Genomic DNA, 26,213 nt, shown 5'->3' with positions numbered 1-26,213 from the left:
TTTTGAGGCAGATGCTGCGGGGTCGGGTGTGGACTGACCTTGCCGGTGTCCCCTGGCACCGCCACAGCGCTTACCACGTCCGCGACCACGTTGAGTTTGGTTCTGCGGCCTGTGGCTAGCTGGACGTGTGGGGGCGCCCCTTCCTTGGCCACCAAAGGGGCGAAAGGTGGAAGTTCGCTGGCGTTGGCCAAGGTCCAAGGACTTGGCCATAGCCCTGGAGTCCATGAAACGCTCCAGTGCACTGTCCGCCTCGTCGCCAAAGAGGCGACGGCCATCAAAGGGCATGTCCATAAGGGTGGCTTGGACATCCCCCGAAAAGTTGGCGGACCTCAGCCAGGCGTGGCGGCGAACCGCCACCATCGTCCCAATCGCCCTACCCAGCGAGTCTGTGGTATCAAGTCCACACCATATTGAATAGCGTGCTGCATTCCGTCCCTCTGCTAGGGCTTGGGTTAGCTTTGCCTGGACCTCCACCGGGCACTACGGCAGCACTTCCGCAACTGTATCCCACAGAGAGTGGGTGTAACAGCCCAAAAGGCAGGCGGTGTTGACAGACCACAACCCCAAACTCAGTGAGGAGAACAGTTTCTTCCCAAACTGATAGTACCTTTTGCATTCCCGATCCGGAGGAGCAGTCGAGAATGCGGTCTGGGGGGTAGAGGCCTGGATCACCAGGCTCTCGGGGTGGGGTGAATGGACAGGAAACTGAGGTCGCCCGGAGCCGGGCGGTGGCGTCGGGCCACGTTCCGATCTACGGGAAGTCCCGTAGAGGGCTTGGACCAGGTGCCCACCAGAACGTCAGTGAGGGCTTCGTTAAACGGCAGGAGAGGCTCCGAGGAGTTTGCCTGTGGTTTGAGCACCTCAGTGAGGAGGTTAGTCCTCACGGCCGCGACAGGGAGCTCAAGAGCCAAGGCCGTGGCTGCCCTAGTCAACACCACTTTGTAAGCAGCCCCCTCAATCGTAGCCATGGTAGGAGGAGATACAAATCCAGTGTCGGGCGAAGTGTCCAGACCACTGGTCTGCCCTGTCCTGGCTCAACTGGCACTGTAGTGCCAGGGGGTCCTCAGACCCCTCGCAGGCCCCCTCGTCATCCATCTCCTGATAGTCAGGAATAAATGATGAAGCCGGGTCGTCGGTGAAGGGTTCACCGATCGGTGTCGAAGACGGCGCCGGGCAGCGCTAGTCCGACACCGGATCCGGACCGGGGAGGATGTCGTCCGGGGACGGCGTCGGGGGCGACACCCTTGGTGAAGGCGCCAGCGGTGGGGTCGTAAGGTCTACTGGCGTCGTCACGGATCCAGGCCTGGATCCTGACGAGCCCTGCGGCGCGTCGCCGGTGTCATTGACGGCGGGTTCCGACGGAGGGAAGCGTGACCTCATGGCCGTGAGGAAGGCGCTAATCTCCTCCGGTGTCGGGTGCAGCCCATGGACCGGCGGGTGTGGAGCTGGACACGGCGCTTGCGGCTCCGGCGGAGCCGCGGGGGTCGCCCGAACCCCTGGCCGCGTCACGCGAGTGTCGGGGGAGTCGGAAGAGCGATGTCGCTTCTTTGACTTCTTTTTAGAGTGCCTCGACTTACCTAAGGACTTGGAGCCCGGCGATGACTGTGGCCCCTTGACCGGTCCCTCGACCTCCTCCTGGAACGGGACCTCGAGCGGCGTGGGGCCGACTGCCGGTGCTCGAGAAGCTTACGGGACCGCTCCCGCCTAGCCTCCGAGATCAAGGCCCGGCAGTTGGGGCACGACTTGTCATCGTGGTCGGCCCAGAGACAGTAAAGGCACCGATGGTGGGGGTCAGTCACCGACATCAAGCGGTGACAATCGTCGCAGGGATTGAACCAGGGCATCCCTACCGGCACCGCGAGTCGAGGAATCGACACGAGAAGGATCCAAAAGAGATCAAAAAGTTAGTCAAAAAGTGACTAGGAGTATTGCTCTTCCCGGATCAGCGCTTGCTGACGCGGAAAGAAGAACAAGAACTGATGTCAGCGCGAGGGCGGTGTCCAAGTACTCCGACAACGTCATCCCGGCGACCATGACGCCGACGACGGACGCAGAGCCGCAGACGACGCCTACCGACGCGCAGGGGTACTGCTACGCAAAACTTTCCGGATCTAGTCTGACGCCTGGGGATATTCTAAGGTAAGGAATCTAACACTAACCTGTTCCTTTCAAATAAAGGACTTCAATCAAAGGGTCTTTGACCCTATGCACTGTTGTTTAAAATTGTAGCCACTTTTCTTAGCATGTCTCCAAAGGAGGAACTTGCCTCCGTAGCCAGGCCAGAGAGAGAAAGCAACCCTGAAGCTGGTGAAGAATCCAGGCCACTACCTTCTCGCAAAGCAGACAACCAGTTCTCCTCTATCTGAAGCACATTAATATCAGAAATGCGCTGAAAGAGCCTAACCTCAAATGACACAGGCAACGACGCGCAACATTCTGTGATTCTGAGCAAATCACGTAATCTCCCTGTGTCTAGCAAAAATTAATGTGTTCATCTGTAACAAAACTGGCGGTCATGTAAAGCGCTCTGATAACCAATGTCTAGGGTCTAGATCGCACTATAATAAATTCTAAATTAAAAAATAAAACGGTGTGACTTCGACGTGTTGATAGTAAACTCCACTGAGCGCCGAAGGTTCGCCGTAGTCTGAAGGTGGGTGATGACTGCATGGGGCGAGCCCGCCTTCAACAGCCAATAGTTGAGGTAGGGGAAGACTAAAACCCCGACACCTCTGTAGGTAAACTGCGAACACCGCCATTACCCTGGTGAACACCCAAGGGTTGCTGGTAAGGCCAAAGGGGAGAACAGCAAACAAAGTGCTTGTGGCCTACCATGAACTGCAGATAGCACCTGTAGGTCGGCAGGACGGGAATATGGAAATAAGCATCATGCAAGCCTAGCACTACCATCCAGTCTTCTGGAGCAAGGGCAGACAAAATTCGGCGGGCATGAACATTCTGAGTTGCTCCTTCTTCAGGAAGAGGTTGAGAAGGCACAGATCTAGAATAGGACGAAGTGGTCCATCATTCTTTGGCACTAGAACGAAGCAGGAATAGCAACCAGGACATCATTCCGATGCAGGCAACCTCTCTATGCTTCCCTTGGCCAAGAGAGCCTTCACTTCTTGACAGAGCAAGAAGACATGGCGCGCTGTCGGCTGATAGTCAGCTGTTGGGATAAGGCTGGTATTCTTCATGGCCCAGCGACTCCCCCCCCCCCCCTTAAATTCCTTCCTGTGTCCTACCCCGGAAGATTAGGGCTCGGTCTTCGGGCTGGATAGCATGGCTCAAGTTGGCACCAGAGCAGTCGTTGAATGACGGCCTTCTGGCTCCATGGCGGAGTCGGGCATAAGGCTAGGGGTGGCCTGCTGGTAGGCGCCGGGAGCATCTGCCTTGTGACTGGTGCCGGAGAAGGTTGGGAGAGTACAACCGGTGCCGGTCCTGATCCACCTGTGAATCACTGGGGGTGCGACTAGTGCCATAGCTGGAGCCGTCGGAGTGAATCCAGAAAAGGCCCCTCCCGACCAGCGGGCCTGAAGGAGCACTGGCAGGTACAGAACACCCAAATATGTGGCGCATGGACTCATAAAACATACCTCAAAAGATTGATGGTTCGTTCCCTCAAGGCATTCAGCACCATGGAGCAACAGTCGGGGAAGGTCTATGGGTCATGTTCGCACTCTAGGCACCAGAGGCAAACAAGGCACAGGTCCTTCACAGACACCTGTTGGTAGTGTGCTGCAGGGCTTGAAGCTGGCCGTTTTGGAAGACATTCCTGTCAGACCAGTAGATATAACCTCAAAAAAGACTGATAAAATGTCAAAAAAACATAGTCAAGAAAAGACTGAGGGGTAGCTCTTCTTGATTCTGCGCTGACTGGTGCAGAAAGAAAACAACTCACATCTGATGGCGCTTTACAGGCATGACTAACGCCACTTGCAGAGCAAATTATGCCAACGATGCCATGCAGAGCCAAACCACGCCACCTACCGGTGAGCAGGGTTACTGCTCACGACAATATTTCCGGATCCAGTCTGAAGCTTGGGGAGAATTCTAAGGAATATGCAGCTAGAAACCTCTATCAGTTATGGGGAGTCTGCCCCTGGTCGGGACCGGCATCAGACGACACCCATCCAGCTTTATATTGGAGTGGGAATGAAGATGAGGGTGGTGTCGCCGTCAGTGCTGACACAGGAGCAGGCATCAGGGACGGTTGTGTTCACTTGATCAGCGCTGCTCCAGGTCCATCAATGGATCCTTGGAGCCTGAGTGGCGACAAGGGCAAACCCACCGGTGGAACACCAGTAGAGGCCCCCTCCCTGACCCATGGGGTCCGAGGGGATTCCAGAGGGATTGGGTCACCCAAAAATGAAAGGCATGGCCTCATAATATTCCTTAAGTTGGGTGGGGTTCGCTCCGGCTCCCGGAAAATCAGGGAGGCACGGAGACATGTGCAGACTTCACCGCAGAGCTGGGCGCCTTGAGTGCCGATGGCCCGCGAGTTTTCTGAAGACTTGCTCGGTGTAGTCTAAGATCTCCTCCGCTTCTCTTTCTTTTTGTGGTACTTACCAGACTTCCCTGGTGATTTGGAGTGGAACAACGATCACAGGGTATGACTCTGCAAGTGATCTTGGAACCTTCCTCAAGACCAAGACCTGAAGGATCGCTGAGTCAATCGTCATTGGCAGGCGAGGAGCTTCAGGGAGCGCTCCCTCAGTGCCTTAGGATGCATGGTGCAGCAGTCCTTGCATGTTATGGTCACACTCGAGACCCCAAAGACAAACCAAATGCGAGTCTATCACTGAAATTTGTCGATGACAGGGGTCACATGGCTTAAACCTGCCTTTCTGGTGGACATCCTACACACTAGATGACAAAGTCTCAAAACATCTTCGACAAAAAGCTGAAAAAAGGTCAGTCAAAAAATGACTGGGGGTAGCTCTTCTCCGGATCTGTGCTGACTGCTGCGGGAAGAAAACAAATGTTATGTTATATGGGGATTTGTAGCGCGCATAATTACTCAAGAGTATCCTGGCGCGAAATGGGCTACAGACATGCAGATGGAGAGGACTAGAAAGCCTGTTTGAAAAGATGAGTTTTGAGAAGTTTCTTAAAACAACAGAGGTCCTGGATGTGGCGCAGCGAGACGGGAAGGCCGTTCCAAAGAATGGCTACTTTGACAGAAAGGGACTGACCCCCCCATCCTAGAGCGAAGAAAACGGGGGTGGGTGGCCATCAGACGGTGAGAAGCAGATCGTAGGGAACGGCGTGGGGTGTAAAAAGACACCCGTTTCTTAATATAGGGGGGTCCTACATCGTGCAAAGCTCTATGAGCTAAAGTAAGGGCCTTGAATTGCATCCGCTGGACCATGGGCAGCCAGTGAAAGTCACACAAATGTGATCTAATACTAGATCTCTTAGAGATGTTTAATAAGATTCTGGCCACCGCGTTCTGGATCAGTTGCAGTTTATTCACCAGGTATCCAGGAATGCCAAGAAAAAGCGCATTAGCGTAATCCAAGCGGGTAAGGATAAGTGCTCGAGCCACCATTTCCTTAGCCGGCTGGGAAAGCAAAGGGAAAAATATGCTCAGTGATTTTAGCGTACCAAAGCAGGCACCCGTAAGTGTCTTTCTATGTCCCGCGAACCTGAGATCCTCCCCAAACCAGATTCCCAGATTCTTAGCCTGGCTACCCTCAGAGAGTGGGCGGGGGAAATCAGGGGGCCACAAGGCTTCTGTGAAGAGTGGGGGACATTGGCCGTAGAGCAGTATTTTGGATTTACCCTCGTTGCACTTGAGTTTGGCCTGTGCAAGCCAAGTAAACACGGCGGCCAGGCACCTCTGAGCAGTCCCCGTGCCCAAGTCAGGGCCGTTCCATGTAAATAGAAGCTGGGTGTCGTCAGCATAAGCCATGGTTTTGGCACCCAGCTCTTCCGCCAGGGAGATCAATGGAGTCAGATAGATATTGTGCTCGGGTAGTGCCAAGCAAATCACTTCCAGCGCAGACACCATGATGGAGCTGAACTACGCCACGTACTGGTGTGCCAGGGTACTGCTCACAAAAAATGTCCAGATCCAGTGTGACACCTGGAGAATATTCTAAGGTAAGGACTATTCTACTGTAAGGAATATAGTATGGTAAGGAATCTGTGGCTAGAAAACTTTATCAGATCTTGTGCAACAAGTGTGCCCTCATACATCCAATCCAGGACTGAGAAGTGAAGCTGTATGTCGCTGAATACAAAAGAAGTTGTAGGCTTCACATAAGTCCCTCTCTAAGTATAGGGTGCAGACTCACCCCCGCTCCTAAGGTCGCTCCCATGAGAGGTCAACTTTGTGGATGAAGTGGGGGCGTGGCCAGCAACATGCCTGAGTAAGTTGTGCTTTCGTCGAGCTCCGGCTGAAAGCATTATCTGTCTTTGATTCTGGTGCCCTGCGGCCCCGGAGAAAACCACAACTGCTTATGGGTGTGCCCCGCTGTTCCCAACCAGTCAAAATCGAGAGGAATGCACAGTTACCTGAGTTTGAGAGGCTGACATTTGGCTGCGCCTGGTCCAGCCGACAACTTCTCAAAATGGCGCCACGCTGAAGCTAAGGGCTGGAGGCGCTGAATCGGGACTTGTGACCTGGATCGTAGTGACCGCTGAGAACTGGACGCTGACCCAAGGTGTGCCGGCCCGCTGGAATTCTATCTGGTGCACTCCAGGGAGACTCATACTCCTGCAGCTACGGCCGTGGCGACCGCATGGGTGGAGCCCCTCCCCCACCGGGACTTGGAGCTGCTGCAGTGACCGTCCGCGGAGCTGCGAGGTCGGGCTTGTGAATGAGGCGCTGCGGAGACCTGTGATTGCTGCTGAGTCCCGCGTGCACGGAGTGCGGGTTTGTTCCCTGGCGGAGCCTGGAGGCATTGTAGAGGCTGCGTTGGAGAGGCTGCAGGAGGGGGAGTGATCCTCCCCCATCACCCCCTGGAGTGCAATACCATGCAGGGGGGCCTTCATCTCCGGCAGCGGGAGACGGTGAGTCCATACCGGGCCGCTGCGGTGTGCAGCTGGGCGCTCCCCCCCCCTACGGGGCCTGTGACTTGGCCCTAGGAGAGGAGCAGCAAGACAACACTGGGGAGGAGGTGTGGTGCAGGAGGAAGGAGGTGAGGGCTTAGACTCTGACAGCGGCGTTCCCCCCCCTGCCCCCTCCCCCCTTTTTGGAGCATCACGTGCGAGGGTGGCCCCTGAGGGACCAAGGGAGGCGAATAAGTCCCCACGGTAGGCCGTGAAGGAGAGACCCTGACCCCCCCTCCCCCGGAGCTACTGGTGACAGGCTCTAGCCGACATCGCTGTGGTATACCGCTGAGACGGGACAAGCAGTGCTTGGATACAGCAAATAGACCTAACTTTAATGCCCCATGCAAACACAGGCAGCACAAGTATTTCTATGTGACAGCTGGTGAGCGGTCCAATCATTGCTTGTTCGAGATAGTATTTCCGGCACCTTCCTCTTCGGAAGGGAAGCTGTCACCAGGAGGAGGCGCTCCAGAACGTGACGCCTGTGGCCGGCGGGTGAGATTGCAGAAGAGTCTCTTCGCTGGAGGAGGGGCAGTGGTGGCTGCCGTTGGAGGATTGGTACCTCGAGATCGTACAGTGACACCTGGTGGATGAAAACTGCGCAGAGCTGACCCTCTTCCCCCTCTTTCTCCTGCCCAGTGTGTCGGACTGATTGCCTGAATTTGACCTCCCCTCCCCCCTCCTGCGGGGCCCCATCCACGTGAAGGTACCTGCTTACAGACACGACTGGCGAGCAACACAAGAGCTGCGGACGAGGGGTGACTTGGACTACGGGCACGGGGCAGTAGGGGCGGACTACCATCTGAGTCTGTACGAACTAGACATGGGGAAAGACAGCGATCCGAAACAGCAGCACCAGGGCAAGATGGACCAGTTTACGAAGGTCGTGGCCCCACTCCCAGGAGGAGCGCCCGGGTGCACGCTGGGATACGGATACCCTCCTCCAGGCAATTCAGGCATCTAGGGCGGCGCTGGACGGCCAGATTGGCGCCGTTGGGTCGGAGGTGGCGCTCTTACGTCAAGACCTCAGGAACTTGGCAGGAAGGGTCACGGAGGCGGAGACACGGCTGAGCTAAGCGGAAGACTCGGTTCATGACCTCCGTAAGGGCATGCAGGAACTTCAATCCTCTCATAGGGACCTGCTGTGGAGGGTGGACGATGCCAAAAATAGAGCGTGACGGAATAATCTCCGCTTTGTGGGCTTCAGAGAAGGAATTGAAGGGACAAATGTGCCGGAATTTCTCTACACCTGGCTACGGAACACCTTCCTGGCGGAAAAGTTCTCCTCTTGTTTTGTCATAGAAAGAGCCCACCGGGCGCTGCTGGCCCGGCCGCCTGCGGGGGCGCAGCCGCGGCCCGTAATAGTGCGCTTCCTGAATTTTCTGGATAGAGACATGATACTTAGAGAGGCCCATAAACTAGGGGAGATCCGATACGAGAATACCCGCATAATAATCTTTACGAACTACAGTAGAGAAGTACAAAAACAAAGGCGCACTTTTGACTCCGTGAAAAGCTAAACTGCAAGAACGCAAGATACAATATATGTTACTCTTCCCCGCGAAACTGAAGGTCCTCTTCCTGGGCAAATCCCACTTCTTCCAGACGCCGGAGGAGGCTTGGCAGTGGCTGGAGGAGCGCCCCCTCTAAGGCGCCTGGAAACAGAGCCGGGTGGTAGGGCGCACTCTGGCGGAGCTGGTGACCGGTCCCTGGAATGGCAGCACTCGCTTCGGCCCCGGCAGCTGCGAAGAGGCCGCTCCCTGGAGGTCACCCCGTATGCCCAGAGGGGCACAGGCAGGTAAAGACGGCGACAAGGTGGATCCCTCGACCACCGGCTCTCGATGGGTGCTCATGCGCTCCGATCATCCGGACGACTTGAGAGGGGTAACGACACTGAGAAAGATGACGGGACTGAAAGAGGACACTCTACCTCCGGAGGAGAGGAGGTGTCATGATCTCAGTGGTTAATGCACAGGGCGAGAGACTCAGGTTGAGTCAGAGCATGCAAATACAGAGATTGTCCCAATATACAAGGTGGAGGAGAAAATGCTTGGTTTCCACTTTAATAGTAAGACAATGTCTAAAAAACATAAGAGACTTTGGTCCTAAAATGTCAGTGCAGAAAGGACACATAAGAGACTTTGGTCCTAAAATGTCAGTGCAGAAAGGACACAGCCGAGGCAGTTCGGCGGTCCAGTGTTTCCCGGCACGCGATCAGCCAGGTGAAAGAGTTGCGCGTTCCAAATAGGAACAACGCACTTCAACTGTGATTGTTTCCGTGAGGAGATGTGTCTCCTCTGTAGCTCGGCATACTTTCTCTAATATTGTCGAGGTATCAGATTTCCTCGCATCGTTCGCTGAGAAGTGCTGAAGGGAGATTAGCGCACAACCAGCAGTGAAGCAAACCGCATGCGCAACGTGGGAACAGCGGTCTACAACGAACAATGAGGAAGACGCGGCTGTTCGGCTTTGTTTGCAGACAATTTTAGAAGCTACCTTGAAGTCAGTAGAAAACTTTATATCTTGATACCGGTATCGCTGTGGCAATATATAATTAACAGTGTACCGTGACTCAGTTAATTTAGCCTTTCACTTGAAAGTCAAGCTGTATTTTCTTCCATTTAAGAACTTGCAGTACTCAGTTTAGTTTACTCATAGTTAGGGTCAACAGACATCCTCTAAAACTTAGGGTAAGAAAAATTCAGTTGAAGGATTCCAACAATGCTTTCAAAACAGTTTACGGTAACTAGAATCATATATAGCTAGCTTAAAAGAAATAATAATAAGAGGCAGAGAGTGAAATTAAAAGTCAATTGTCGTTGTTTTCCCTTAAGAGCACAGACTGTTCGAAAAGAGCAATTACTAACATAAGAGAGAAGCCATAGCCTAGGTTTAAATAGGTAAATAGTCTTCACATTAATAGTTAAAAAATGTTTTAGTATATAAAGGTTGTGTAGGTATACATGTATATGTTTTCCAATTGTGTCTTTGATTAGGTGTGATTCAAGAAGACACCATACAACCGGCAGGTGAAGAATATGTCAACTCTTCTGAACTGAGGCTGTTTCTCTTTTTCTTCCACTTCCCCTTTCCCCCCCACTTTCGACGTTACCCTGAATATTTATTATTCGGGTGGCGTTGAGGTGTTGGGGAAGTGGGACCATCGTCGATTCCTTTGGATATCTAGGTGCCTGACAGGAGGTGGGCCCCTCGATGCACCCCCTGTCGCCTGAAATATTGGCACTGGAGCAGGCAACATTGACTGAAGTGGGGGCATCCCAGACTGAGCCCCCGGATTCCAACTCTTGAACAGGGGCCTGAAGGGAAGACCATGGTTCAAACAAATATGCTGGAGCAGGCAAGCTGAACACGCACTCCCTCCTCTGTCCGATCTCTCTCTGCTGATCTGGACTCTTTTTCTACTTTTCTTCCTTTTCTCTCTACCATTGCCGTCTTTGGCCTTCTAGTCTCTGGATTCGGTTTCGATGGTTCTGGGACAGCCGCAGGAGTTTAAGCGTGTGGCGTAAGTTGGGGCGGGAGGGCGACGGACCTCCGCCTACCCTAAAGTCCACCCCCGACATTGCCGGGGATGAGTAATGGGGAAGGGGGATGTGTGGTGGGGGGAGAGGGAAAGGGGACTGCGCTGGGAGGGGGAGGTGGGGCGGCAAGGGTGGGGATGGGGCTGTCATTTGTGTTATGGTTGGGGAAGTTTTGTTTAATTTGTTCCATGTTTTTCCTTATGTTTCGATGGCACACTGGTCAAATGATTGAATTGGCAATTGCACCCACTGCCTACCCGCCGAAGGGGATACACTCGCATTGCACTGTTTCATGGCTACCTCGAATGATTATAGCCCCCTGGAGAGGGACTTTACATGGAACGAGAATGGCCTGGGGGACAAAATTAAGAGAGGATTTGTAATGGCATATATTAAACAGATACACCCTGACATAGTCCTACTTCAAGAGACCCACCTAAAAGGAACGAAATGTGGAAGTTGCTAGCATGGTTAAGCCGCAAAGAAAGAGATGCTAGTTGGATAGAGGGCGTGATTGATGGGCAGGGCCAGATGCAACGGGGGACGCCCAGATTGTTTGGACCTTTGCTTCCTACTTTAGGGAATTTTATAAAGTCCGAGAGTTGGGTGACTCCGTAGAGAGTTGGGTGACTCCGTAGAGATCATGGCTTACCTAACTACTGTTCAAACCCGGATCTTAACAGACTAGGACAAGGAAAGCCTCGAATCTGATACATCGGCCATGGAAATTAGTGAGGCGATAGCCAAACTTCACCCAGGGAAGTCCCTAGGCCCCAATGGCCTGCCGGCTGAATTTTTAAAAAAAGGAGCCGACCTGTTAGCGCTAATTAAAGATGTAGCCCAAGAAGGCATCCTCCCACTGGACCTTCGGATGGCCACAATCATACCCATATATAAACAAGGCAGACCCCCTGAGGACTGTGCGTCTTACCGACCTATTTCCCTCCTGAATGTGAAGGCCAAACTACTGGCGACAATCTTGGGTCTCCGACTGCGCCAGGTGATCTCAGGCCTGGTACACCAGGACCAGACGGGATTCCTACCAGACAGGGCAACTAGGCAAAATTTACATCAAACCCATAATTGGCTCATGGAGGTGAGGGAACAGGAGGATCTGCATCTGTTTCTCTCCCTCGAAGCTGAAAAAGCGTTTGATGCCGTACATTGGCCCTTCCTAGAGGCAGCTCTAATCAAATTTGGTGTTGGGCCTAACTTCAGGAAATGGGTGGGACTCCTATATGCAGATCCCAGAGCCCAGGTTAAGGTGAACGGGATTATGTCGGACGACTTTCCCGTTAGGGGGGGGACCCGGCAGGGATGTCCTCTGTCTTAACTGTTGTTCGCCCTCACGATTGAAATATTGGCCTGTGAGGTTCGAAAGACGGAGGAGATACGGGGATTTCGAGTATCGCAGACTGACACACAGGAAGAAAAAATCTCGCTGTACGCGGACAATATTTTGCTCTATGTTACGCGACCGGCAACTACAATCCCCGCACTGTTCAGGCTCCTGGGCAGGTATGGCTCCTTCTCGGGATACAAGATAAATAGGCACAAATCGCTCCTGTACATCCCACGACAGGAAGAGATGTGGCCCCCTCTGCCTGGGGCCATCCAGGTTACACAGGAAGGGTTCATGTACCTTGGGATCTACCTGATCACGGATAGAAACGTACTCTATCAAAATAACATACAGCGAGTGATTACGAACTTTGCGAACGATGCACTTAGGTGGAAGACTCTTCCCCTCAAGATCCTGGGCCGAGCTGCCATGTTTAAAATGATTACGCTGCCTCGTTTTTTGCAGGCCCTACAAAACGAATACTTCCCCCCGCCCTAGACAGACATTCAAAGTGATAAATGCAGAACTGCGCTCTCTGCTGTGGCTGGGAAAGCAACCGAGAATAGCCCTTGACACGCTACAGAGAAATCAGTATAATGGAGGGATCTCCTTGCCAGATATGGAGGCATTCTATTGGGCTGAGCATCTGGCCCCGATAAATGACTGGCTCCATGCTTCAGCTGACCACCCTACGTATAGATTAGAAAAGGACACCATGGCACACCGCACCAGCCTGCACTGTTTATATGGGGGCACTGGAAAGAGACTATTACTCCCGGCCACACAAATAACTATAGAGGTCTAAGACAGGGCAGCGAAGATGATGGGATGGACGCATAAACCAACGAAGCAGACGCCGATATGGTCCTGCTCATGGCTGAAAGAACTACATAAGCTTAGGGGTTTTGGAGGTTGGGACGATATCGAATCTATACGCTAGGAGATTTGGTGGCTAAGGGGGACCTTAAACCCTATGGGACATTGGTGACAGAATATGGTTTACGCCCCACACAGTTCCTTAAGTATGCACAACTGCGTCATGCATGGAAGGCTGAGGCGGTGCTGTCCTCTCCCTTGCCGGATATGCCCTGCTGGAGGGTCGCCTGCTGCAAGAACAGATACCCAATAAAATAGTGTCCCTGACTTATAAGACCCTGAATAATAACGCACCAGATAGATTGGGGAAGTTGAGGGCCACCTGGGAACACACCGTGGGTGAGATGGATACAGTAGACTGGGAAACAGCCCTGATGCACCACAGAGCAGTTGCGATTAAATCCCGGCTACGACTTATTCAATACAAGATACTACACAGGGTTTATTATGATAGGGTTCGGCTGCACCGTATGGGCCGAGCCACTCTGGTTGTCTTCGGTGTGGCCACCCGCAGGGGGACTTTATCATATCCTTTGGGACTGCCCCACAATTCACACCTATTGGACACAGGTATTGGATGAGTTGAGTGAGGCGTTAGAGACAAAGCTAATGGTGGAACCAAAGTTTGTTTTACTAGGGATAACTACTGACGTAGACCTGAGCCGCCCACACTTGATTTTTGCAATGCTGGCCTTGGTGGTGGCAAAAAGGGATGTGGCGAGGGCGTGGGGGCCCCATCACCTCCTCAATTGGGGAAATGGAGAAGAGAGCTGGACTTGTACATGATGGCCGAAAAGGTCACCTATAAAGCAAGAGGCTGTCCCCGGAAATTCCGCAGAGTTTGGGGAAAATGGCAAAGGAACCAGGGTCTGGATGGGGGCCTGGGATTGGACTGACACACTGGGGGTCCTACTGAGCGAGGCTGATGGCGGGGGACGGATTACGGGCCCTGGGCCCGAGGGGAGTTGTTGGACACTGAAAGAGCACAACGGGAAGATGTTTTGCAGGTGGAGGCGGGATCTTGTGGTGCTGATAATTTTGATGTTGTCAATATGGATGGGGAGCAGGGGGAGCCAGGGTATGTGGATACTCACTTGTGACTTGCCAGCTGTGTTATCTGTTGGTTGAAACTGCAAATAAAAATATTTCCCCGAAAAAAAAACTTTGCGGATGAAGTCTTCAGGAAGGTTCAAATTGAAGACCAAGTGAAAGCACAAGATAGCGAAGTGGGTCTTAATCCTATATTGCCATTCTCTATCAAATCAAATCAAAGGCATTTCTTAAGCGCGCAAAACACTCTAAAGTCTCATGGCGCTTGCGGACAACTCACAGGTCAGCTCAAAAAGAAAAAAGAAAGGGAAAGGGAAGGTCTGTTAGTTGTCGAACAGCCATGTCTTCAGCATGCTGCAAAAACAGTTGTGATTGATGATGGTGCGCCGATGTAAGGGCAGTTTGTTCCAGAGGGTCGGTGCAAGAAAAAGATCTTCCTCAGTTTCAAGTAGTACGGATTCTGAGAGGTGTGAGAAGTGATTAGTTGCTGGATCTCAAAGTCCTACAAGGCTGGTACCAACTCAACTTTTTGGCCCAATTGCCAGGACCTCTTCATACATATTTTTGTGGGTTAGACAAAGTCTTAAAACGGATTAGCTTTCGAACAGGAGCCAGTGCAGAAGTCTACGGTTAGGATCCGAAGGGGATCTTTGCGGGAGGTTAAGTACAAGTCTGGCCGTGGTGTTCTGCAGAATCTGAAGCCTAGAAAGAAGATCTTCATTTATTGAAGACAACAGGGCATTTCCATAGTCCATGCGGTTTATGATCAATCCCTGGACTAGTGGTTTCCTGGCCTCCATCGGAATCCATTCAAAAACTTTGCTTAAATTACGCAAAATACTGAAATAGGAACTGATTATATGGTTGGTCTGGTTTTTCATTGATAGTTTGTTATTTATTTGGAATCTTAAATTCCGTACCACCTGATTTGGGTTGGGCAGGGGCCTGAATTTGGAGGCCACCAATCATGAGACCAGTGCTCATGAGCGGTACCAAAAAGTACAATCTCGGTCTTGCCTCCATTTAGTTGTAGGTGATTTGTGCTCATCCACCTGTCAACCTGGGACATACAGTCCTAAAACGCGACTTTGTTTCTATTGGGTCTGGACCAAGGGTGATCAGGATCGGAGTATCATCGGCGTATGACACTACATTAAAGCCGTAAGATTTGATCACCATGGCCAGCGGGGTCACGTAAAGATTAAAAAGTGTCGGGCTCAACTTAGAGCCCTGCGGCACTCCAGTCCTAACTGGTCTGTTGCATGAGACGGCGTTTCCCACCTGTACCGTTGTAACTCGGTCAGTTAAATAGCTTTTGAGCCACTTTGGGGCTTCCCCCTGACACCAATATCCCAAAATTGAAGTTCAAGAATGCTGTGGGAGATGGGGTCAAAAGCTGCTGATAGATCTAGCAGGACGAGAATTGATGATTGCCCTCTGTCCATTGCTAACTTGATGTTGCCTCTTACTTCTACCAGAGCTGTTTCTGTACTATGGGCGGCCCTGAAACCTGCTTGTGAGGGGTTGAGTAACCCATGACTCTCTAGGTGGGTGACAAGCTGTTGGTTGACCAGTGACTCTAGCATCTTCCCAAAATGAGGGAGCAACGAAATAGGACGATAGAGGGAAGTTTAGGGTCTGCGGTGGTTTTCATGAGTATTGACTTGACTCTAGAGGCTTTCCATATCTTTGGGACCTCGTATTGTAGCAGTGACTTGTTAAATAAGTCAGTGAGATTATCTAGCAGCACCGGGGCGATGGTTAGAAGGAATCTCGGTGGCACGGGGTCTATTGGTGTACCCAAATTATTTTTTAGCATGGATTTGGCCACTTCCTCTGGGTTACACTGGGAAAATTCATCCAGGATATGAGGAGGGCTAGGAGATATCATTGAAAGATTTCCTGGGGGATTTATGTTTTCTTGGGGTGGAAAGGAGTTATAGATTGCAACGATTTTATCGTCGAAGAATTTGGAAAGAGTGTCAGTCCAGTCCTGTGAGATGGGAGCTTGTGTCTGGGCAGAAGGCGTCGTAAATTATTTTAAGATTTGATAGAGCTCCTTGTTAGAGTTTGCCGTTTTTTCGATCCGGTTAGGAGATACAATTTTTTTGTTTGTCTAATGTTATCTATGTAGCTACGATGGATACATTTATATGTTTCACTGTCTATTTAGCGCGGGGACACACTGGCAAGTGTAACCAGGCGCTTTAAAAGTTCAGAATTATTATTATTATTATTATTATTATTAGATCATTAGGAGAGCTTTGCTGTCTTCAGTTGCTCCGAAAACCAGGGGGCACCTCTGGGTTTAATTGTGACCTTGGTAAAAGGGGCAATTTTGCCTAGTGCATCCGTTATTGCTTTCGCAAAGGAGGTTGCAGCGATTGTTGTTGACCATTTGGCTATATTGAATGGGGCAAAAATGAGTTGCAAAGAGGGTAAGGTGATTTTACACCATGACCTTTGCCATATTTGTTAATTCCTGTAATCAGTTTTGGTAATGTGTACCGGAATAGTACATTGTAGTAGGTCGTGGTCTGACCATAGTAGTGGGTATGGAGGTTCAACTGTAATATCTGTGGAATTTGTGAATAATAGGTCGAGCGTATGGCCAGAAGTGGGTGGGACCGATTATCAGTTGAGCTAGTCCCAAAGTGCTCATATTAGTAATCAGTTGATCTGTGTCCGGATCCTGTAGTATCTCAGTGTGATATTTAAAATCTCCTATTAGAAGGAAGAGGTCTTCAGCCAATACATGAGGACGATTGCCTCGAGTAACTTGTGTGGAAAGTCTTTTTTTGGGCCGGGGGATCTGCATACTAGGGTTCCTCTCCAAGTGCCACGAGACGGACCCTCTACTTTAAAAATACACAGTTCCTATTGGTCAGCGCTTATGGTTTCTACGGAGGAAATGCTCACGCCAAGAATGGTGGCAATACGTAGGCATCCACCTTTTTTCTCCTTTCTATCCACTCTAGTTATGTTGTATTGGGGCGGAAAGGCAATTACCACATCTGTGAGAGCATGTACATGTAACCATGTTTCCGTGACAAAACAAATGTCTGGTAATTCCATATCCATGAGGCTCCATATTTCAACGGTGTGCTTTGGAATAGAGCGTGCGTTGAAATATATTGCCTTTAATGGTTGCGGAATATTGGGTTACAAGATGTTAGGGTTTTGCTCAGTGGAGCTGGTTTATTAACACATGATATGTTGCGCACCTGCTGATAGTTGTATCTCCCAGTGCGACTGACTGTCTAAGATGGAGATTATTTAAGTTTTTTAAGTCTAGACTAGAATATTTTAATATAGACATTTTTAGTCACTCACCGGATAGACACACTGGATCAGTCGCAGGAATATAGGTGGAAGGAGAAGGGGTCCTGGCTGCGGTCTGGCGCGGGCGGGCGCAGACGAGCTTGCCTTTGGCACGCATTCGGTGCGTAAAAGAGAAGGGGCAAGGGCTTCACAATGTTAGTCGTTCTTCTAGATCGCAGGAACATTTTTTACAGTTGGTCCTAGTGCGCCCGAAATTCCAGGCCATTGCCGGTTCCACAGCAAACTGATGACTTTAATCAGGCCATGTTGATTATATTTAGTGTTCTTCCTGCTTCTTCTGGGCCCCAAGGATCCGCAGGGGCCCTCAATTGGGTTAGTACCGGCAGATCTGTCCATCAGAACACAACAAGTTATCTTTTCCCACACAGTGTCAATATGCATAAAAAAGCTCAGCCAATGGTAAACTTGGATAAAAGATAATCAGAAAACAAGTGCCACTGTAATAAAAGTCTGCAGAAGATAAAACTGTGGAGAGAAGGTATGAATATTTTTTCCAACAGGCTGGCTTACTTTAAATGAAAATATTTTTGATATGCGGTGAAAGCTCACTTTCTATTTAGAAAAAAAAAACTCACATGGACAAACGAGAAGCGAAACTGATAAAATCTGCAAAGTCCACGAAGGAGGACAATCGGGAACTACGCAAATTTCGTTGGTTTAAAAATATATAGGCACAATCCTACTGCAGAGACTACTCAAGATCAAATCATGTTTGAAGCTGCATGAGGTACCTTGCCGGGGGACGTGGCCTAAGAGTTCAGGCAGGACTGTTCCCATTAGTAAGAGGGCAAACCTGATTCAACTAGGAGTGGTCCTTGTTTGTACTGATGACGAGAGCAAAAATAACATATTAGATTGCAGTAGAGAGTTATTCCCAGAGGCTATTAATTGCTTTACGTTAATCACTTCTAGGATTTTTCCAAGTAATGGTTGCTGGCACAAAAGTTACATGTTTGATAATGTTAAAAAGAGTTAGGGGATCTTAGTCATTTGTGGGTTGGGGGGACTTTCCAGCAAAGGAATATCGGGAGGATTCAATGTTGGAGGTAAGCTCCAGAGGAGTGGAGAGGTCTAACCACATGAGAGCTTTGACCATAACTTGCAGATGAAACCTCGAGTCCCTTCGCTTAAGAATGTGCCGCGGTTTGAAGAACACATTCAGAAACATTACCGTGGGAGGCTTGCTGTAGCAATACAAGTCTTTGATCAGGACTACTGCAATATCGGCCCCTGGCACTCATCCTCTTGTCATCACTGTGCAGCAGCAGGAAGTGCTGCATTTATTCTAGGCATGTCACATGGAGAGCAGAGTGGATCTTCACTCCACAGAGGCAGGAGCGACTCAATACAGAGGTGGCGCACAAGTAACAGGGATATACTGGGAGTCAGTTGAGATCGGACAAGGGGACAGGCGCCCTACAGTTTACTGTTTACACACGAACATTGCACTCAAATGAGAGCCACACGGAATTGAAACCATGCGCACAGCATCACACGAACACTTTGTAAAGTGCCAAAGTTGGGAACAGAAGCTATGTCAGCAAATTCCCCATCAGAGCACATCTCTCGCTAGGCTGAGTTCCACCCGCCTACAGATATGTGTGTAGATCGATTTACGGTTACATCGAGTATATACTATAAACATCATGTACATTAATGTCTAAAACACTGATGCCGAAATACAAAATATCCAAAATGTTCCCAGCTATAACTGGCTGTAACACAAACAAGTGACGAAACGGACAAAATGTAACTGTTGAAATAGTCAGCCTGCTCTTACCCGTGGAATATCGTCGTCATCATCGTCGTCACTTTCGTCATCTGCAATTGGAGGCGGGTGAGGGTCGGGACCGGACGTGACAAAATTCTCATAACTGAGTTCCACTTTATAATGGCAGGAGGCATCGCTGTCATACTCTGCAGAAGGAACATCACAGATCTTAGCAGCAGCAACTCACAGCCAGATTGAAAAGGAATATTTGACTAAACAATCAAACGAGCCCACATCCCCACCCTAACGTGTGCTGAACATTTGTAGAGTGCAGGAGGGTCTCGAGGCTGACATGGGGGGGATTCGCTGGATGTGTCTGAAGTCTATGTGGAGAACCAAGGCTTCAGCTTCTTGCGGAATTCAAGGTCTGAGGAGGCGGGTCTGACATGTCTGTGTGTGTGTGTGTTTTTTATGGGCTTTAGATGAAAGGTAAATGACAATTTAAGAAATTTGAATGCAGACAACATATTGTTTGTAGTTAACAGTAAACATACAAATATGATTTTTGTATGCTTTAAATAAAACACTTGATTCTTTCAGTTGAACCGATGCAGAAGTGGAGAAGCATGAGACGCACTTTCTAAATTGCTCTAGCCTTGTGTTTTTTCCCTCCTTGACAATTCCTTATCCCAGTCTATATGTCATTATTTATTATTATTATTTAACGATTTATAGAGCGCTTGGTGACCCAGAGGCATCCCCGCGCTGTAAGGACTTGAGTTAGCCGGAAGTGAAAGGAAAAAAAAGCTTATTTGTCATGTCATGTCATGTCATGTCATGTCATGAAGTATGTTCATATGCTGAAGAATGATGCACACTGCCTACCTCAAAAAAACAAGAAATATTCTAAGCCGCTCTGTCCAGGTTTACTCTAAAGGACCGTCTTTACTCAGAATCCACATTTTTTTTGCGGTCTCCTCTATACCTTACCTGTATACCCCTTTTTGTGACTTTTCTGCTTGATGCACAAGTTACTTACCTTCGGTAACAATATATCTGTAAGAAACAGTAGTTAGTGTTAGATTCCGTACCTTAGAATATCCCCAGGCGTCAGACTGGATCCAGAAAGTTTTCGTCAGCAGTACCCCAGCGCGTCGCTAAACCGTCTGCGGCCAAACGTCCGTTGTCGGCGTTGTGATCACCGGGATGACGTCGGAGTACTTAGACGCCGCCCTCGCGCGCTGACGACAGTTCTGTACATAGCTTTCCGCGCCAGGAACGCAGAGCCATGATAGAAACCAACACTGGTGCCATGAAACTAGGGCCCTGAAAGGGATGTCCTTCACCCTAGATATCGGTTCGCAGAATAGAGAGGATGGGTGGGGCGGTAAGGAATCTAACACTAACTACTGTTTCTTACAGATATATTGTTACCGAAGGTAAGTAACTTGTGCATCTGAAAGAAACAGGTTAGTGTTAGATTCCTTACTTTAGAATAGATACCCCAGCAATACCAACCCCGGTGGTGGGTCTGCTTACCAAGATCACACCAGAAAGTCCTGGAGAACAGAACGGCCGAAAAAGTCATCTCTCCGGACTTGGCTGTCCAGGCAGTAGTGTATAGCAAACGTGTGCAGCGCGGCCCACGTAGCTGCCTGGCAGATGTCCTGCAAGGGGACTCCCCGACCCAGGGCAGTAGTAGCTGCCGTGGCCCGAGTGGAATGGGCGCGCAGCCCAACAGGAGGCTCCTTTTTCGCCAAGGAGTAGCAAACCTTGATGCACAAGACGACCTACTGAGAGATGGTCCGCTTGTGCACCCCCCGTCCCTTCTTTGCGCCCACGTAACCAACAAAGAGCTGGTCATCCACCCGGAACTTGCGTGTGTGGTCCAGATAGAATGAGAGTGCACGTTTTGGGTCCAGACGGTGGAGCCTCTCTTCCTCTTTTGAGGGATGCGGAGGCGGATAGAAGGTGGGCAAGGTAATGGACTGCCCAATATGAAAGTCTGTGATCACCTTGGACAGGAAAGAAGGACGAGTCCTTAGAACAACCTTGTCCGGCTGGACAGAGAGGAAAGGAGGTTTAGAAGATAGAGCCTGGAGCTCAATCACTCTCCTGGCAGAGGTGATGGCAACCAGGAATGCAGTCTTAAGAGTCAGAAGACGAAGAGGACAGTTATGAAGTGGCTAAAAAGGAGCGCACATCAGATACGTTAGAATGAGATTAAAGTCCCACTGAGGCATCACGAAGGGAACAGGAGGGAACATGTGTGTGATGCCTTTCAAAAATCTATTTACAACAGAGGACTTGAAAAGAGAAGGCTGATCAGGAAGCCTTAAGAAGGCTGAAATGGCCGAGAGGTAGCCCTTGATAGTGCCCAGAGCAGAGCCCTGCTGGGCAAGAGAAAGAAGGAAGAGGAGAACCTCTGAAAGGGGGGCAGAGAGTGGATCCACAGCCTTTGCTGTGCACCATGCCACAAATTTGTTCCACCTGCAGGTGTATACCGTTTTTGTGGAGGGACGCCTGGCTGCCAGAATCACATCGCAAACTTCAGGAGGCAAGTCAAATGGCCTCAACTGCCGCCGCTCAATCTCCACGCATGTAGGTGGAGACTGGACAAGTTCGGGTGGAGGACCGTTCCCTGCTGCTGCGACAGAAGGTCCTCCTGAAGAGGCAGACGAATCGGGGGATCGACTGACATGCTGAGTAGTTCGGGATACCAGTATCTTTGTGCCCAGTCCGGAGCCACAAGGATTACTTGGGCCCGGTCTCGCCTGATCTTCTTCAGCACTCTGGGCAGAAGTGGTATAGGCGGAAAGGCGTACAACAGACCGCAGCTCCACTTGTGACGGAAAGGGTTGCCGAGCAAGTGCCGCCTTGGAAATTCCAACATGCAGAACTGATGACATTGTGCGTTCTCTTCGGTGGCAAATAGATCTAACCAAGGCTCTCCCTACTGCTAAAAGAGACCTTGCGCCACTTCAGAGTTCAGACGCCATTCGTGATCCATCATGCACCGGCGGCTGAGTTCGTCCGCCCTTGCGTTCAGGGAACCTGCCATGTGTTGAACCACCATGGTGACGCCCTGGTGTTCCAGCAATCGCCAGAGGCACAGAGCCTCCTGGCAAAGGGTCCATGACCCCCACCCCGCCCTGTTTGTTGCAGTACCACATGGCGGTGGTGTTGTCCATGAACACCTGCACTACACTGGACAGAGGGAAGGAATGCCTTCAGTGCAAGTCGTATCGCCAGCAGCTCCAGAATGTTGATATGGAGCCGGGACTCCGCTGGAGACCAGAGGCCTCTGATCTCCCTCTCTCCCATGTGGCCCCCCATCCCAGGAGGGACGCATCAGTCACCACTACGTGCTCCGGTTGGGGTAAGGACAGAGATCTGCCGCTGACCCAATCGCAGTTCGTGAGCCACCACTGCAACTGACTCGCAGTGCCCTCCGAGATCAGGACGTGGTCAGACAGGTTGCCCTGATGATGTGCCCACTGAAACTTCAGGTCCTACTTCAGAGCCCGCATCCGCCACCTGGCGTGATGCACCAGAAGGATGCAGGAGGCCATCAGCCCCAGGAGCCGCAGCGTCAACCTGACTGAGAATCGGGATGAAGGCTGAAAGATTGGAATCAGAGCCTGAATATCCCGAACCCGCTGCTCGGGCGGATAAACCCGAAACTGCGCCGAGTCCAGAACCGCTCCGATGAAAAGGAGCTTCTGAGAGGGGCACAGGTGTGACTTCGGCACGTTAATGGAGAACCCCAGCGAGTGCAGGAGGTCGGCCGTACTCTGGAGGTGGGAGACAACTGTTTGGGGCGAGCCCGCCTTCAAAAACCAACCGACGAGATAGGGGAAGACTGAAACCCCTGATCTGTGCAGATGAGCTGCGACCACCGCCATCACTTTCGTGAACACCCGAGGGGCACTGGTAAGGCCGAATAGGAGCACGGTAAACTGAAAGTGCTCGTGAACTGCAGGTAGCGTCGGTGGGCCGGCAGGATGGGGATGTGGAAATATGCGTCCTGCAAGTCCAACGCTACCATCCAGTCTCCGGGGTCCAGGGCAGCTAGGACCTGAGCCAAAGTCAGCATCTTGAACTTCTCCTTCCGGAGGAAGCCGTTGACGCTCCGTAGGTCCAAGATAGAGCGTAGGCCTCCTTTGCCCTTCTTTGGTACCAGAAAGTAGTGGGAATAGCAACCACGTCCTAGTTCTGGCCCAGGAGCGTGCTTGATGGCCCCCTTGGCCAAGAGGGCCGTAACTTCCTCATGCAGAAGTTGCAAGTGATCCCCCTACATGCTATGGTACTGCGGTGGAATGGCTGGAGGGGTCGCCTCGAAGGGGAGGGAGTAGCCCCTTCGGACGATTTGCAGCACCCACCTGTCCGACGTGATGGTACACCAGTGGAGGAGGTGATGGCGAACCCTGCCCCCCACTGGCGTCGAATGGGCATGAAATGCCGGACTAGGAAGGCTTAGAGGCAGAGGCTGCGGGAGCGGATGTGGACTGACCCTGCCGTTGTCCCCTGGCACCGCCACGGCGGTAACCACGTCCGTGTTGAGACTATTCCTGCGGCCTGTGGCTGGCTGGACGTGTGGGGGAGCCCCTTCCTTGGTCACGAAAGGGGCGAAAAGCGGAAGTTTGCTGGCGTTGGCCTAGGCCCAAAGACTTGGCCGTAGCCCTGGAGTCCTCGAAACGCTCCAGCGCACTGTCTGCTTTGTCGCCAAAGAGGCGACGGCCATCGAAGGGCATGTCCATGAGCGTGGCCTGGAGATCCCCTGAAAAGTTGGCGGACCTCAGCCAGGCATGGCGGCGAACCGCCACTGTCCTTGCAATCGCTCTACCCAGCGAGTCCGTGGTGTCAAGTCCACACCGGATCGAGTAGCGTGCTGCATTCCGCCCTTCCGCCAGGGCTTGGGCGAGCCCTGTCCGGGCCTCCTCCGGGCACTGCGGCAGCCCCTCCAAAACCATATCCCACAGAGAGTGCATGTAACGGCCCAAAAGGCAGGCAGTGTTGACAGACCGCAGCCCGAAACTCATGGAGAACAGTTTCTTCCCAAACTGATCATACCTTTTGGATTCCCAATCCGGAGGAGCGGTCGGGAATGCGGTCTGGGACGTAGAGGCCTGGATGACCAGGCTCTTGAGGTGGGGTGAATGGACAGAAAGCAGGGGTCGCCCGGAGCCGGCGTCGGGCCACGTTCCGATCCACAGGGAGACCTGTGAGGGGCTTGGACCAGGTGCCCATCAGAACGTCAGTGAGGGCTTCGTTAAACGGCAGTAGAGGCTTCGAGGAGCTTGCCTGCGGTTTGAGCACCTCAGTGAGGAGGTTAGTCCTCACGGCCGCGAACGTATCTCAAGAGCCAAAGCCTTGGCCGCCCTGTTCAACACCACGCTGTAAGCAGCCCCCTCCTCTGAAGCCACGGAGGGAGGAGAGACAAAACAAGTGTCGGGGCGAAGTGTCCAGACCACTGGCCTCCCCTAGCTCTTTTGCCCAATCCTGGCTCAACTGGCACTGCTGTGCCAGAGGGTCCTCAGACCCCTCCCAGTCCTCCTCGTCATCCATCCCCTGATAAGCAGGCAAAAATGATGGAGCGGGGCGTGGCCAAGATGGCGTCGGAGTAGGACGCTTTTTCCCTGTCTCTCCGGCGCCGATCCGGCAAAGCAGCTAATAGCGCGGCACCTGGTGCCCAGCTCGGCCCCTAATCGGTGGCGGGGGTCGCCGGTACACTGCGGTGGAGCGCGGTGCCGTCGGCGAGGAGAGAGATCGCTCAGGGAGGCTGCGGGACCGGCGGAGCTCTGCGGCCTGTGGATCCCCGGTCTCGATTTGCGGAGGCCGGCCCGGCGAGTCGCGGGGCCTACCGCGACGGAGGAGGTCCATTTTGCGCCCCGCCCCGCCCTGGGTCATCTGACATCGGACCGCCTGGGCTGCGGGCTGTCGGCGGAGGCGGCGAGGGGCAGCTGCGATCTCCGGTGGGGCCTGAGGGTGCCGGCGAGTGGCGACCTGGAGAGCAGAGAGGTCCCGGAGGCCTCGGTGTGGGGAGGCGCCGCTGAGCCCGCCGGGGTCCGGAGGTGCACCTGTGGAGCAGCGAGGACCGGGCTCCGCGAGGACCCCAGGAAACCTAGTCCTGGTGAGTGACCCCCCGCTCTGGACGGGGGAGGTGCGGAGGGAGCCCGGCCGGCCGAAGGGGCCCATCGAGGGACATGTCGGGGGAGCTGCCGGCTCCTGGTGTGGCGGCGACCTAGTGACTGCCCCTGGGGTGGTGCATGCCCTGGAGGCCTTCTATGGACTGACACGGCGCCGCTTGGCTGTGGGGGTGTACCCGCGCGGCGGAAGGTCCTGACTGGCGAGAAGTGTGGGGGCCCGGGAGCACCGGCCAGGAGGTGTGGTAGAGGCCCCGGGCGCTTCCCAGAGGCCGCATTTGCCAGGTCAAGAGCTGCTGGACTCCATTGCCTGTGCCAGGACTTCCAGGGGAGGCTCCGGTCCTACGCTGCGAGCTGGTGCGGACTAGGGGTGCTGTTGGGGGTGCATACCTGGAGGCCCGGAGGTGCTCTGGTCGAGGAGCGTGGCGCCGCCATTTTGCCTGGCTCAGTCGGCTGTTTGAGTGCATGGCGCTCGCTCATGGACTTTTGCTGTCTGGATTGCCTTCGTGTACCGCCTCTCTAGGGCTTTCGTAGCTGACTGGGGGCCTCTTGACCACTGGGCTTTGCGCACCCCTACTTCCTGGTGTCTGGGCGCCGGGGATTCGCTGGGAGCCTCTGGCCAGGAGCTGTGTGGCGGACACAGAGTGGGACTGCCCGCCGGGGCCAACTGCTGCGTCTGCAGGCCCGGATCTGGGTGCTGCTTGGTTCTGGTGGTGATCAGTGGAGCGTTTGCTCTGGTGCAAGGCGCCCGGCATTCATTATGGCTAACCAGGCCCGCAAGGGACGCGTGCTGAAGGACGGCGCAGCTAGATCGTCGCAGCAGCCGGCATCCCCCGGAGCAGGTGGGTCGGCCGGGATGTCCGATGACGAGGCCCCGGCCACTAAGGCTTTTATGACGGAACTTTTTGCTTCCATTAAGGAGGACATCTCTGAGCTGCGGGCGCAACTGGCCTCTGATCTCCGGGAAGTACGGCGAGATGTTGATGGGATTGGAGAAAGGGTGGCGACTCTTGAGGACCATGATTTGAGCACGGCCAATGATGTCCATTTACTCCAGCAAGATGTCATTCGCCTCACGGAGCAGAACTTGGACCTGCAGGCACACATGGAAGATCTTGAGAACCGCTCCCGGCGGAATAACATTCGCA

At 52.4% G+C, this 26,213-nt stretch overlaps 1 protein-coding gene across 4 annotated transcripts in view; it reads right to left on the bottom strand.

Annotated features, from left to right (window-relative positions):
- HECTD4 (HECT domain E3 ubiquitin protein ligase 4) overlaps positions 1-26,213 on the bottom strand; it is a 2,216,728-nt gene that overhangs the window by 975,989 nt on the left and 1,214,526 nt on the right. For all 4 annotated transcript variants that reach the window (XM_078667422.1, XM_078667425.1, XM_078667423.1 and 1 more), the window contains exon 51: positions 18,989-19,125. In XM_078667422.1, coding sequence (XP_078523548.1) covers positions 18,989-19,125 — 137 coding nt within the window. The remainder of the gene's footprint in view (positions 1-18,988; positions 19,126-26,213) is intronic.

The sequence above is a fragment of the Lissotriton helveticus genome, chromosome 11 (genome assembly GCF_964261635.1).
Source record: "Lissotriton helveticus chromosome 11, aLisHel1.1, whole genome shotgun sequence".
Taxonomy (NCBI): domain Eukaryota; kingdom Metazoa; phylum Chordata; class Amphibia; order Caudata; family Salamandridae; genus Lissotriton; species Lissotriton helveticus.
The sequence above is the reverse complement of the archived record's forward strand: the minus strand, read 5'-3'. Positions and strand labels throughout refer to the sequence as shown.